Source organism: Mytilus galloprovincialis, chromosome 1 (assembly GCF_965363235.1).
Source record: "Mytilus galloprovincialis chromosome 1, xbMytGall1.hap1.1, whole genome shotgun sequence".
NCBI lineage: Eukaryota > Metazoa > Mollusca > Bivalvia > Mytilida > Mytilidae > Mytilus > Mytilus galloprovincialis.
In genome coordinates, this window is record NC_134838.1 from 107,072,043 (window position 1) to 107,082,390 (window position 10,348).

Sequence of the window (10,348 nt, forward strand, 5' to 3'; positions counted from 1 at the left end):
TGTTTTTTAATCTCTGACTTCTGTTGTGGATTTGAATATTGCCAATATCATTTAAATTATTGACAATTACTCAGTTTAATTGTTCCAATTCGTATCTTCTCTCTCTCTCTCTCTCTCTCTCTCTCTCTCTCTCTCTCTCTCTCTCTCTCCACACACACAAATCTTTTATGTATGACTCGACGAATTATTTAAATTACCAGCACAGTACACAAGTTTTTAATTCGGCGTATTGTTGTTTAAATGGGATATGATAAATGACCTATTAAAGTCAACGTATTTCATGGTGTCATTTCCTTTATATATATCTGGAGTAATATGTGTACCATTTGTGAAGAAAGCATTTTAAAGCAAAACCTAAAAGAGAAAGAAAAAAGTTATCTTCTTTTTATATTTTATTATATAAACAATCCTGTAAAAGTTTCAACATGAATGAACCTGCTACTAATACATACTTCCAACTGAATAACAAATATGACGTATCCAATAGCCTTGACAATTTATAGTGTGGTATGACACAGAAAAATGATAATACAATCAATACAAGTATGTTTTATTGCAAAACAATTGATCCTTTCGACCAACATTTTAATTTCTTGACGCAAAATGCCCGAAATAAATGTTATATAATCGGTATTACCATGTTATTACAAAACAAAATATCATGCATGCACTTCATTTTTTTTTCAACGCGCCCATTATATAATATTTGTGCGCACGCATATGCTTTTTAAGGTCAAGTATTACACTGAAGTCATGGCTTCAGTTTGCCGATGAACATGCTGCATGGTATGTGACAAGCGATTTGATCAATGGCAGAGTTGGTCTGCCTAAACCAGTACAAGGTATATTAACATACTGACCGGTAAATCACCGATGACCGTTCGTTTTCGTCTGCAGTAAATTTACTTCGGTTCCGCTTTGTTGTTAGCTTCGAAATCGCCAGGTCATATCAGTTCAAGCCTCCACGTGATAAACTAATCTTTCTCTATGTTTTGTTTATTACATAATTTTATTTTGCAGTTTCTACCTCAAATGTGAAAAGAAACATTTCAAGTGTTATCTTTCAAACTCAGGGATTAGTTTGTTTTTTCAATGTATTGGACAAAACTATTGATTTGAAATACGGGGTAAGTTTTCATTTGATATGTATTTTTCTATTTTTTCTTTGTCAACAAAATTCTCGCACAATTTGATTTAGACCTTTGACCGACATTTAGGAATACGGATTTTGAAATTACAGGTAATGTAGTATATTACACAACACGTACTATTTTAGTCAATACACAACGTAATCTATGAGTGTGGTGTAGGTCATGTAATGTTAATAAGGTTGGCCTCAAATGAACCCTAGCGAGAATGATTATTCGTTTGAATTATTCACAGCAAGGGAGTTTTTATTACACAATATGCACAAGGTCATGCGTACAAATGAATCACGTGTGCTATACGTAATAATGTTTACAACATTGCAATACATAATGACTGAATGTTTTACGTCTTGCGTAACTTATTTCTGTGAAAGAAATCGACCAAGATGCCGGTTTTAATGTACCAACAAGGACTTGAGGAATTTTATTCAATTTTACCTAATGAATTTGGAAGGTATGATACAACTACTTTACTAACGAACTTTAATATATTTGATATATTTTTTTCTAAAGTTTTGTATATAATTCGGTGATGAGAAGTCATATTTAATAACTTGATTTAACGATTTTGTTATTTAAATGGAACAGATAGTATATCTATATGTTCTTTATTTTATTATTTGAGTTACGTACTTAATTCGGTGATTAATAATTTAATCAAACTAAGTTCTAATTTAAATCGAACTATTATTCTATCTATATGTTCAATATCTTATTTATTTTTTCCTTGTTGTGTTTTTGTTTTTTTATTTTCTATTGTTGAAAATTGATTTATTGATGGTTGCTTAACGTCCAGTGGCGAATATTTCATGCATGTTTAGGACGAGAAAACAATAGTTACTGGGTCATGTAGTAGAGGCCGCCCGGGATGGAGGTCAGGGAAGTTTTGGTTGGGAAAATATTAATGACTGAAAGAAACTATATACGGATATATATCTATAATTATATAATCGTTGTTGCTGTTGGCCATAAATTGAACATTCATGTTGTGTGTCGGAAGTAATGGACTATATTCACCTCAAATAGGAACACTCAAACCCCAATATGTGAAAGTCAAAGTATATGAATATTTTAGGAGCTATTTGACCAACAGCAGATTTAAACGAACATCAACCAAAGATTTTACAATCCTCTTCAAAAAATAAACCTATATTTTTCTGAAGAAGTGTTTATGAAAAGCATGTTGCAACTTATTACTTGCTACTGAGCTAATGATATGAGCATCTTATGAATTGTTACGTATTATGTCATACAAGGCCATTTTAGAGCTTCCTTCACGCTTTATACGGTGATGTGTACATATGTAGTTGTTTACATCTAGAGAGTAAATTATAATGGTCTCATTATCAATAATATCAGATCATCTGAATTGATATACATGCAACGAAACAACAAATGAACCGCACAATAGAAGAAGCGAAAAAAGACAGATTTAAAAAAAATTAACAAGACTATTTGTAACCTACTCTTTGTTTATAACCTTGAATCGATTGATTACGTTTCAGTATGTAAATCAACTTGCATTTCTTGAATTAAAACAGTATGCTTTCGGCTCAATTACCTGTGGATGTGGATAATTTGTGTTATTTTACTGTCTCTTTATCCTTTTTCCAGAATTTTTTCCTCTCTATTCCAAATTTTTTAATTCGTTCATGCATTAGGCATTGTTAGGGTTAGAGAATCATATGCATCGAAACTGATTTGTTTTTCCTCTCTATTCCAAGTTTTTTAACTCGGTCATGCATTAGGCATTGTTAGGGTTAGAGAATCATATGCATCGAAACTGATTGTTCATTGTACTGTTTTCCTTTCTTTGACATATGTATAATTGTCCCCATGCTGTTTTCTCTCCTTTTGAAAAAAGTCTTTTCTTATTGTCAATTTTGCAGCTGTGTGAATTATTGGCCAAGACGTCACTAAATATTCTTCAATAATGATGCGATTGAAATTCCGTGCTATTGAGTCACCATTTCTCTAACATGAAAAAATATCATAGTGAAACCTGAATGACTCCTAAATATATTGGTTCATATAAGTTATCTTTTAGACGTGTTTTGTAAAAGTTTGTCGTGACATCCAAAAACACTGTATTAAAAAAACAATGTATGCACCTTCGCATAGATATTTGTTTTAGACAGCAATTTTGTACAGATATTCTATTTTTATATTTATAGGTTAAGTGTTATTGTTTTTTTAATTTACAAACATCTTTTTTTTTATTAGACTTTCTCGATGTGCGCGAAACCATACACTTTTACAATGTTTGTTTCCTGAACAATAGCATATCAAGAGAACGTTACTATTTTAAGGGTATTGATAAATATTTCCTTTTACGTGCAAGTTACGTATTTAAAAGTAATTGATAACAAAAGCTGGTCCTCATTAATAAAGTATATATTCCAAGCCTCGATCTCGACATGAATTTCTCTATGATCGATTTTCATTCATTAAAACCAAGCAGTTGTGACGCAATCGTTGCACACGTACGAACATGTTGTAACTTAATTTATTAGAGTAATTTGGTCGTTAAACTATTTTGAAAAAAAATAAGAACAAAACGTGAACAATTTGTTGAAATTCACGTACTACAAACGTAAAGAAAACCCCAAATGAAATTAAGTTTCCTATGTTATATAAATTCTTAACAATGATTGTTTCGATATTAGCTCATTTGCATAGCATTAGTTTTTATTCGTATAATGAACCCTTGTACACGCAACAGCTTGCTTAAGTCAATCAATATCTTTTAAGGCATGAAACAGGATCGTTGTTTTATTTACTTGTTTTTATCACTGATTGTATAAAGGTTAGAACTGCGGCTGTATTATTGTATATTTCTGTAGTCGTGCGTTTGCACTGGGAAGGTACTTCATTATTCTCTGGTCAACTTTGGGATTAGTTTCAATTGATTTTGAAAAAAACTTGTCTTTTACCACTACGGTGATGGTCATGCGTGGATGGTTGGTACATAAATACCCGAAAAAATAAGACACCAATATCTGTATCTCCTCAAAGCACATCAAGAATATTTAAGACAATTCGCCCTCATTATGTTGTAAATATTTGTCCGATGACGATAAGCGTCTTTCGTGTCCTAAAATGGGGGTTTTGTTTATTGTGACGTGGAGAGTTTAGTATTTATCGATTTCGATTTTTCGTATAATTTGATTTGATAATACATTTGAAGGCGACCCTTTCTAAGGCAAAGGGTCATTAGATATAGGAAGATGTGGTATGAGTGCCAATGAGACAACTCTCCATCCAAATAACAATTTATAAAAGTAGGTCAATGTACGGCCTTCAACACGGAGCCTTGGCTCACACCGAACAATAAGCTATTAAAGGCCCACAATTACTAATGTAAAACCATCCAAACGGGAAAACCAACGGTCTAATCTATATAATAAACGAGCAACAAGAAACACGTATAAATTACATAAACAAACGATAACTACTGTACATCAGATTGCATGAATTTTAATTAATGATATTATTGGTCAAGATTGATAACTTTTGGTCAGATCCCATGTGAAATTTAGTGATTTTATATCAAATTTCTAAACATTATTTCGCTTTAAGATTTCAATTAAAAATGGTGAAATATTTAATTAAGTGACTGTTTATATACAAGGAATGCTACTTCCAGATTTCTATTTATTTTATATTGAAAGCTGAGGACAGTAAGATTCGACTCTGGTTTAAGAATATTTATATCTCCTTCTGAATCTGCTAATACCTACTTCCCGTTCACTGATACTTTGAGTTACCAGTCGGGTATCCTTAGCACGACAATGCATGTATACTTGTAACGTATCTACTGCTATATGTATTCTTCATTAGTTACATGCCATCATCTACAATAAGTCAGGCTGAAAAGGGTACATGTATTGTTGATTATTAATACGTAAATATATAGAATGCTCTAGAATGATTGGAGATTAATTTGTGCTTTCAGATTTAGTTACCAAACATTGAAGCTAATTGAGAACATTATGTTGGCTGCAATTGTTTTTAAGTTATTTGTCACTATTTGGTATATATGTTAAAAAATATTACAGTAGCAACCATTTGTGTATGATGAATAGTATTAATCTTTTTGTGAGATGACTGAAACATTCACATGGTAAAGTGAAAAAAAGTGCTCCTTATTTACCCGGTCAACCTGTTTGATAATTATAATCCTTTAAGCAGGTGTGAAATGTTAAGTTAAGGTCTTCTTTATCTGTTTATATCGATTTTTATCATCATTATTGAAATACAGCAGACAGAAAAAAATATTTTTTGTTCTGCGTTGTTGTTTAGCTATGGACAATAAAGGTCATGTCCTGGTCTTGACATCCTCGACATTAGGTGAACCCGATCAGGCACAAAGAATGCTAGCCTGGAATGAACCTTGACGTCCTGCATAAATAAATCTGCATATTCACGGCATATCTTATTCTTTAAATAACAGTTAAACCGTAACTAATTTCATTTTTGAACGCTCATTAATTTAAATGATTGCTGGTCCTACATGCTTGTGGAATTAATATGCATGTGGGTTGTTCAAGTACTATAAGATCAGACGAATACGACCATCTTTAGTCATGTTTTAAACCATGTCAAATATGACAGCTGTCCAAACGTTAAAACTAAATCCAAAATCGTACAAAATATCTAATTTTCACACTTTCTTAAGACTTCCAGAGTGTCTTAGTTTTTATGCCATGCCGCGCTGCCATGACAGAGGGTGCATTAAAAAGTACCATTATCCGTCTTTATGTCCGTCAATACGTTTGTCCGTGTACATAAATGTGTGTACGTCCAAAAATTAGTGTCCGTTCTCTTACCTTATTTAACCAAATAGTATGAAATGTATACATTATGTTAATTAACATCAAATACAGATCATATTTGAATACGGGTGGCGTCATTTTGCCGTTCTCTAGTCCTGGCCGTTTATAAATAGAAAAAAATGAAGACTTTCAGTTTCCGCACTCTCACTTTACCTATTTTCCTGAACCAAATGTTATGAAACTTATATACAATGCCTATAAGCACAAAACATGTACTTACCTGGTACAAACAACATGATGATGTTCTCCGTACGCACGAGCAAGGAAAACGAGCAAAAGGATGCCATCAGGAAAACAAAAAAAAAATATAAAAAAGTTTAAAAAGCAACTAGATCCCAAATAACCGCCCCATGGTGTAAGGTGTGAGCTGCAACCTCAGTGTTAAATTAATATTTAAAAAAAAGTATCATCGTGGATGTCATTACAGTGTACTGGATTGAAAAGGGAGAAATGGAGGGTATAAAAGTTATAAAAAAACCTCCAAGGTCAATGTCACAATTGTTTTCGAAGATTGATGTTTTTCTTTTCTTGTCCTGGATTTTAAGTGATTATAAGATAAATAGTGTACATTGCGAAAAAAAGTTGCTTAGATTAATGAGCCAATCGCTTTTTAACTATTCATAACACGTTTGTTTTATAAATGAGATTTTAAAGGTATGATAATTGTAGACTTAATTTAGAAAAAAAGTATTATTCTTTACCTATGTGTATAATTGTATGCAAATAAAAACAGAAATGATCTGAAATTGATGCATTTTTAGTTGTAAACAAGTCATTGTACTACACGAAAATAAGTTACGAAATTATATAAATGAGCATAACAATTGCAAACAGAGGTCATTATCAGACTAAAAATTGTAAAAATTGTATAAATTAAAATCGAAAATATATATATAATTGCAAAATATTACATAGAAAATTTTTTACGCGCACTGTCCTACTGTGATTACACAGTTCCCTATAAAAATAGAATTAAACATGATTAGTAAATTTGGCCATAGTTGAACATGGGAAATAATAACAGCTTTGTGTCACTTTCTCACTCACATTAACATATTTTACGATGGAAAATGTTTTAAAGCTCACGTCTAAGCGTGTATTGAAGATACTTGATCTTGTAAACAGTTAATTATTTTCATTAAAAGGATCAGACGGATATTTGTGGAAAACAATTCTGAAGTTCCAGCGTTTTATAAGACCTTGTACTAGTTTCCAGTTTCTAACGAGTCTTTAGTTATTGCTCATTTTGTAAATTCCAAATACGGGGTATAACCTAAATCTTAAGTAAGAGATCCTCCTGAATGTGTTCATCTCCTGGCATGAAAACAACCAACAAAATTTATTAAAAGTATAGGTTCATGGAGCCTGCCGATGATGATGGATATTTTCAAACCCTATCCAACTCCACATAATTACTGTGGCATTTAGAATTCATTGCCCTATGTAGTGTGTTCGATCATATCCCAGTTTCAGTTTGTTTTCTTATTCATCTTCTTGATGTTGCCTATTTGTGCTACTGATGCTGTTAAAAATGCTTTTTTTATATAGATTGAACAGTTTGGTTTTCCAGTTTGAATGGGTTTACACTAGTAACTGTTGGGGTCCTTTATCATGTTTATAGCTTGCTGTTCTGTGTGAGCCAAGGCTCCGTGTTTAAGGCCGTACCTTGACCTATAATGGTTTACCTTTATAAATTGTTACTTGGATAGAGTTGTTTCATTGGCACTCATACCACATCTTCCAATTTTTATTTAGTATATTCTATCAACCATCAACTATATTCTTTTTTTTTTCCAGTTCTCCATCTTATCCAGCAGAGTCTATGGATATCGAGTCAGATAATTCCGATACGGGTCCACTCAAACGTAAGAGACGTGACGATGACCAAAGTTCTAACGATTCATCAAATATTGGCATACCAACATGTATAGTCACTCCTACCTCAAACGGTAAAAGCGATGATGAAGATGATGAGGCAAGATTTATTCCTAGCAGAAAACGCAGGGAATTTATCCCAGAAACTAATAAGGATCAATGTTACTGGGAAAAAAGGCGCAAAAACAATGAAGCAGCTAGAAGATCTCGAGAGAAAAGACGTATACAAGATGTTGTCTTAGAAAATCGCATTATAGAGCTTAGTCGCGATAATCTTGGGTTAAGAAACGAGTTGTACGCCATCAAGAAAAAGTTTGGAATACCTCTCAACGAAACATTTCAACTGGATGAAAATGAGAAGGAGAGTCATTCCGAGAAGGCTAGATTGTATTCTTTAAATTCTCAAATGGCACCACAAATGCCAGGATATATGAATTCCCAAATACCAAACTCTCGCTGTGCACCAGTAATGCCTTTATCATCTCAGTTATCTGTAAGACTGCCCCCAGTTCAAGATAGTTATCCTCCAAAAACATTACCGTATTTATTTGCTCCTACCTCTGATCAGTATGTGACCAATTCGATAGCATCTACAAACTCATCAATTAATTCCAGATCTGAAAAAGACGTTTCTGAATACAGTCCCAAACAAGCCGCGTACAATCACTCGGAACTTAATGAAGAAATGATGCGAAAGCAGATGAAAATGAATTATGAACATATCATGGCAAACAAACCTTCAGAATATGAATCGGATGTTCGCAACACAGCTGAAAAAAATGAATCCATGTTCCGATATCATGACTCAGGAAACAGCCTGCCTTCTCAGGAAAAACCATCTCATTCATTTTCAACCAATCCTACCTCATCACAAATGTCTATGGCAGCCTACTGTCAGTCTCGTGATAGATCAAATAGTTTAACTTCACGCGCATCAGGGCTGCAGCACGAGTCTCGTGATAGATCAAATAGTTTAACCTCTCGCACATCAGGGCTGCAACACGAAGACCTTTCAGATGACTACTCTCAGGATCAACCATTATCTCTAACTGTTAGACGTCGAACTAACAGTTTCTCAGGAAATGACAGCTCAAATTCCATATCCTCACCCGGAAGTCCAGTTTCAAACAGTCCCCCAGCCATGGCTTTACCTCATAAACTACGACACAAGCTACCTACAGATACTAAAAACCATTCTCCTTTCAAAGACTACGGAAGTAACTACTATCTCAGTGGACTAACACAACTCTCCGAGATTGCGCTAGCTCAGTCAAACCCTCTACCTCTTGTAAAACGACCATCTCAAGATGACGAACGAAACGATACAAATTCTTCAGGGAGTGGAAATAACAGTAATCTTAGAGCTTTAATTGATCCCAGGTATGTCGAAAGACGTAAACGAAATAATGAAGCAGCAAGAAAATGCAGGGAAAACAGAAAAACACTCACACAGCTGCGTGAGGTGAAGTCCAGTTATCTAGAAAATGAAAACGGGAAACTTAGAGAAGAACTTGATGTATTACAGGACGAAATGAAAAGGCTACGAGATCTCGTTGAGAAAAAGAGAGGTATCAGGTCTGACCATAAGGATGGTAGCAGCAGTCAGTCTAGTCCCGAAAGCGAGTCTCAACAGGGAAATTGAAACCGTGAACAAAATTATGCTGAACGCTAAAAAAACGGTACCCAGAAAGTTTTCAGGTATATCAACATTCATTATGAAAGAGTAATATTTTAGAGGTATCAAAGAAACTTATTTGATTTATTTACCTCGACAATTTTGTGCATCCCTATAAACGTATTTAATTGAATATGTATCCATTTGTACATAAGCATATACTATATTTAGACCTTGTGAATTTTATATCTATCTTCAGATTAGTTTTTTCTTCATTGTTTCTTTATTCCGTTTTGTATACAATATTCGGAGAATAACTTGATTCTGATGTTGATCGGGTTATAACTTTACGGGTGTAGAAGTTCAAGAAGATATTCATATATCACTGTTTGATATTTACGTTATATATTAAGAGAGAGGCGGATTATATATATATAATTTTTTTTATCTCTAATGTGTGTTTTTTAAACACATTATTTATTGTTTTATGACGGGTGAAATCAGGGAAATATTAAATATGTTTATTACAATTCAAATGATTATATTTGAATGTAAGATGAAAACAAGTATTTGAGGTTTTTGTGATCCACTGGAATTGATGGGAACATATAGCCCAATATCTAGTGTCGACCACTTGATTGAAACTCCTGTCATTTTATATTTTAATACGAGCCACAGCCTTACCAGTCTTTTGCTACGAAATCTCTTATAGAAATAGTAATGTCAGAGTAATTTTTCAGGGATAACCCTTTGCTCATATCTAATTTTGCGAAACCCAAATCTAATAAGTACAGTGTCAAAAATATAAATTGTTTTGACTTTATGACATCAAAGTGACATAACAACTGACATTTTTGCTCTAAAGAGTCCAGATT

The 10,348-nt window shown here is 33.2% G+C and overlaps 1 protein-coding gene across 2 annotated transcripts; it reads left to right on the forward strand.

Moving 5' to 3' along the window:
• The first annotated feature begins 711 nt into the window (after window positions 1-711).
• Window positions 712-9,890, forward strand: LOC143049587 (uncharacterized). 2 transcript variants are annotated; one of them, XM_076223198.1, is made up of 3 exons: window positions 712-842; window positions 1,021-1,127; window positions 7,781-9,890. In XM_076223198.1, the coding sequence occupies exon 3, from the start codon at window positions 7,806-7,808 to the stop codon at window positions 9,498-9,500; it is 1,695 nt and encodes a 564-aa protein (XP_076079313.1). In that variant the 5' UTR covers window positions 712-842; window positions 1,021-1,127; window positions 7,781-7,805; the 3' UTR covers window positions 9,501-9,890. The 2 variants fall into 2 exon arrangements, with proteins under 2 accessions (XP_076079313.1, XP_076079306.1); XM_076223191.1 differs by lacking the exons at window positions 712-842; window positions 1,021-1,127 and adding an exon at window positions 1,443-1,602.
• The last annotated feature ends 458 nt before the right edge of the window (window positions 9,891-10,348 follow it).

Coding starts and splice junctions, on each gene's coding strand:
- LOC143049587 (XM_076223191.1), top strand. CDS start 1,535: ATGCCGGTTTTAATGTACCAACAAGGACTTGAGGAATTTTATTCAATT. Junction 1,603..7,780: donor TTACCTAATGAATTTGGAAG/GTATGATACAAC, acceptor TTTTTTTTCCAG/TTCTCCATCTTATCCAGCAG.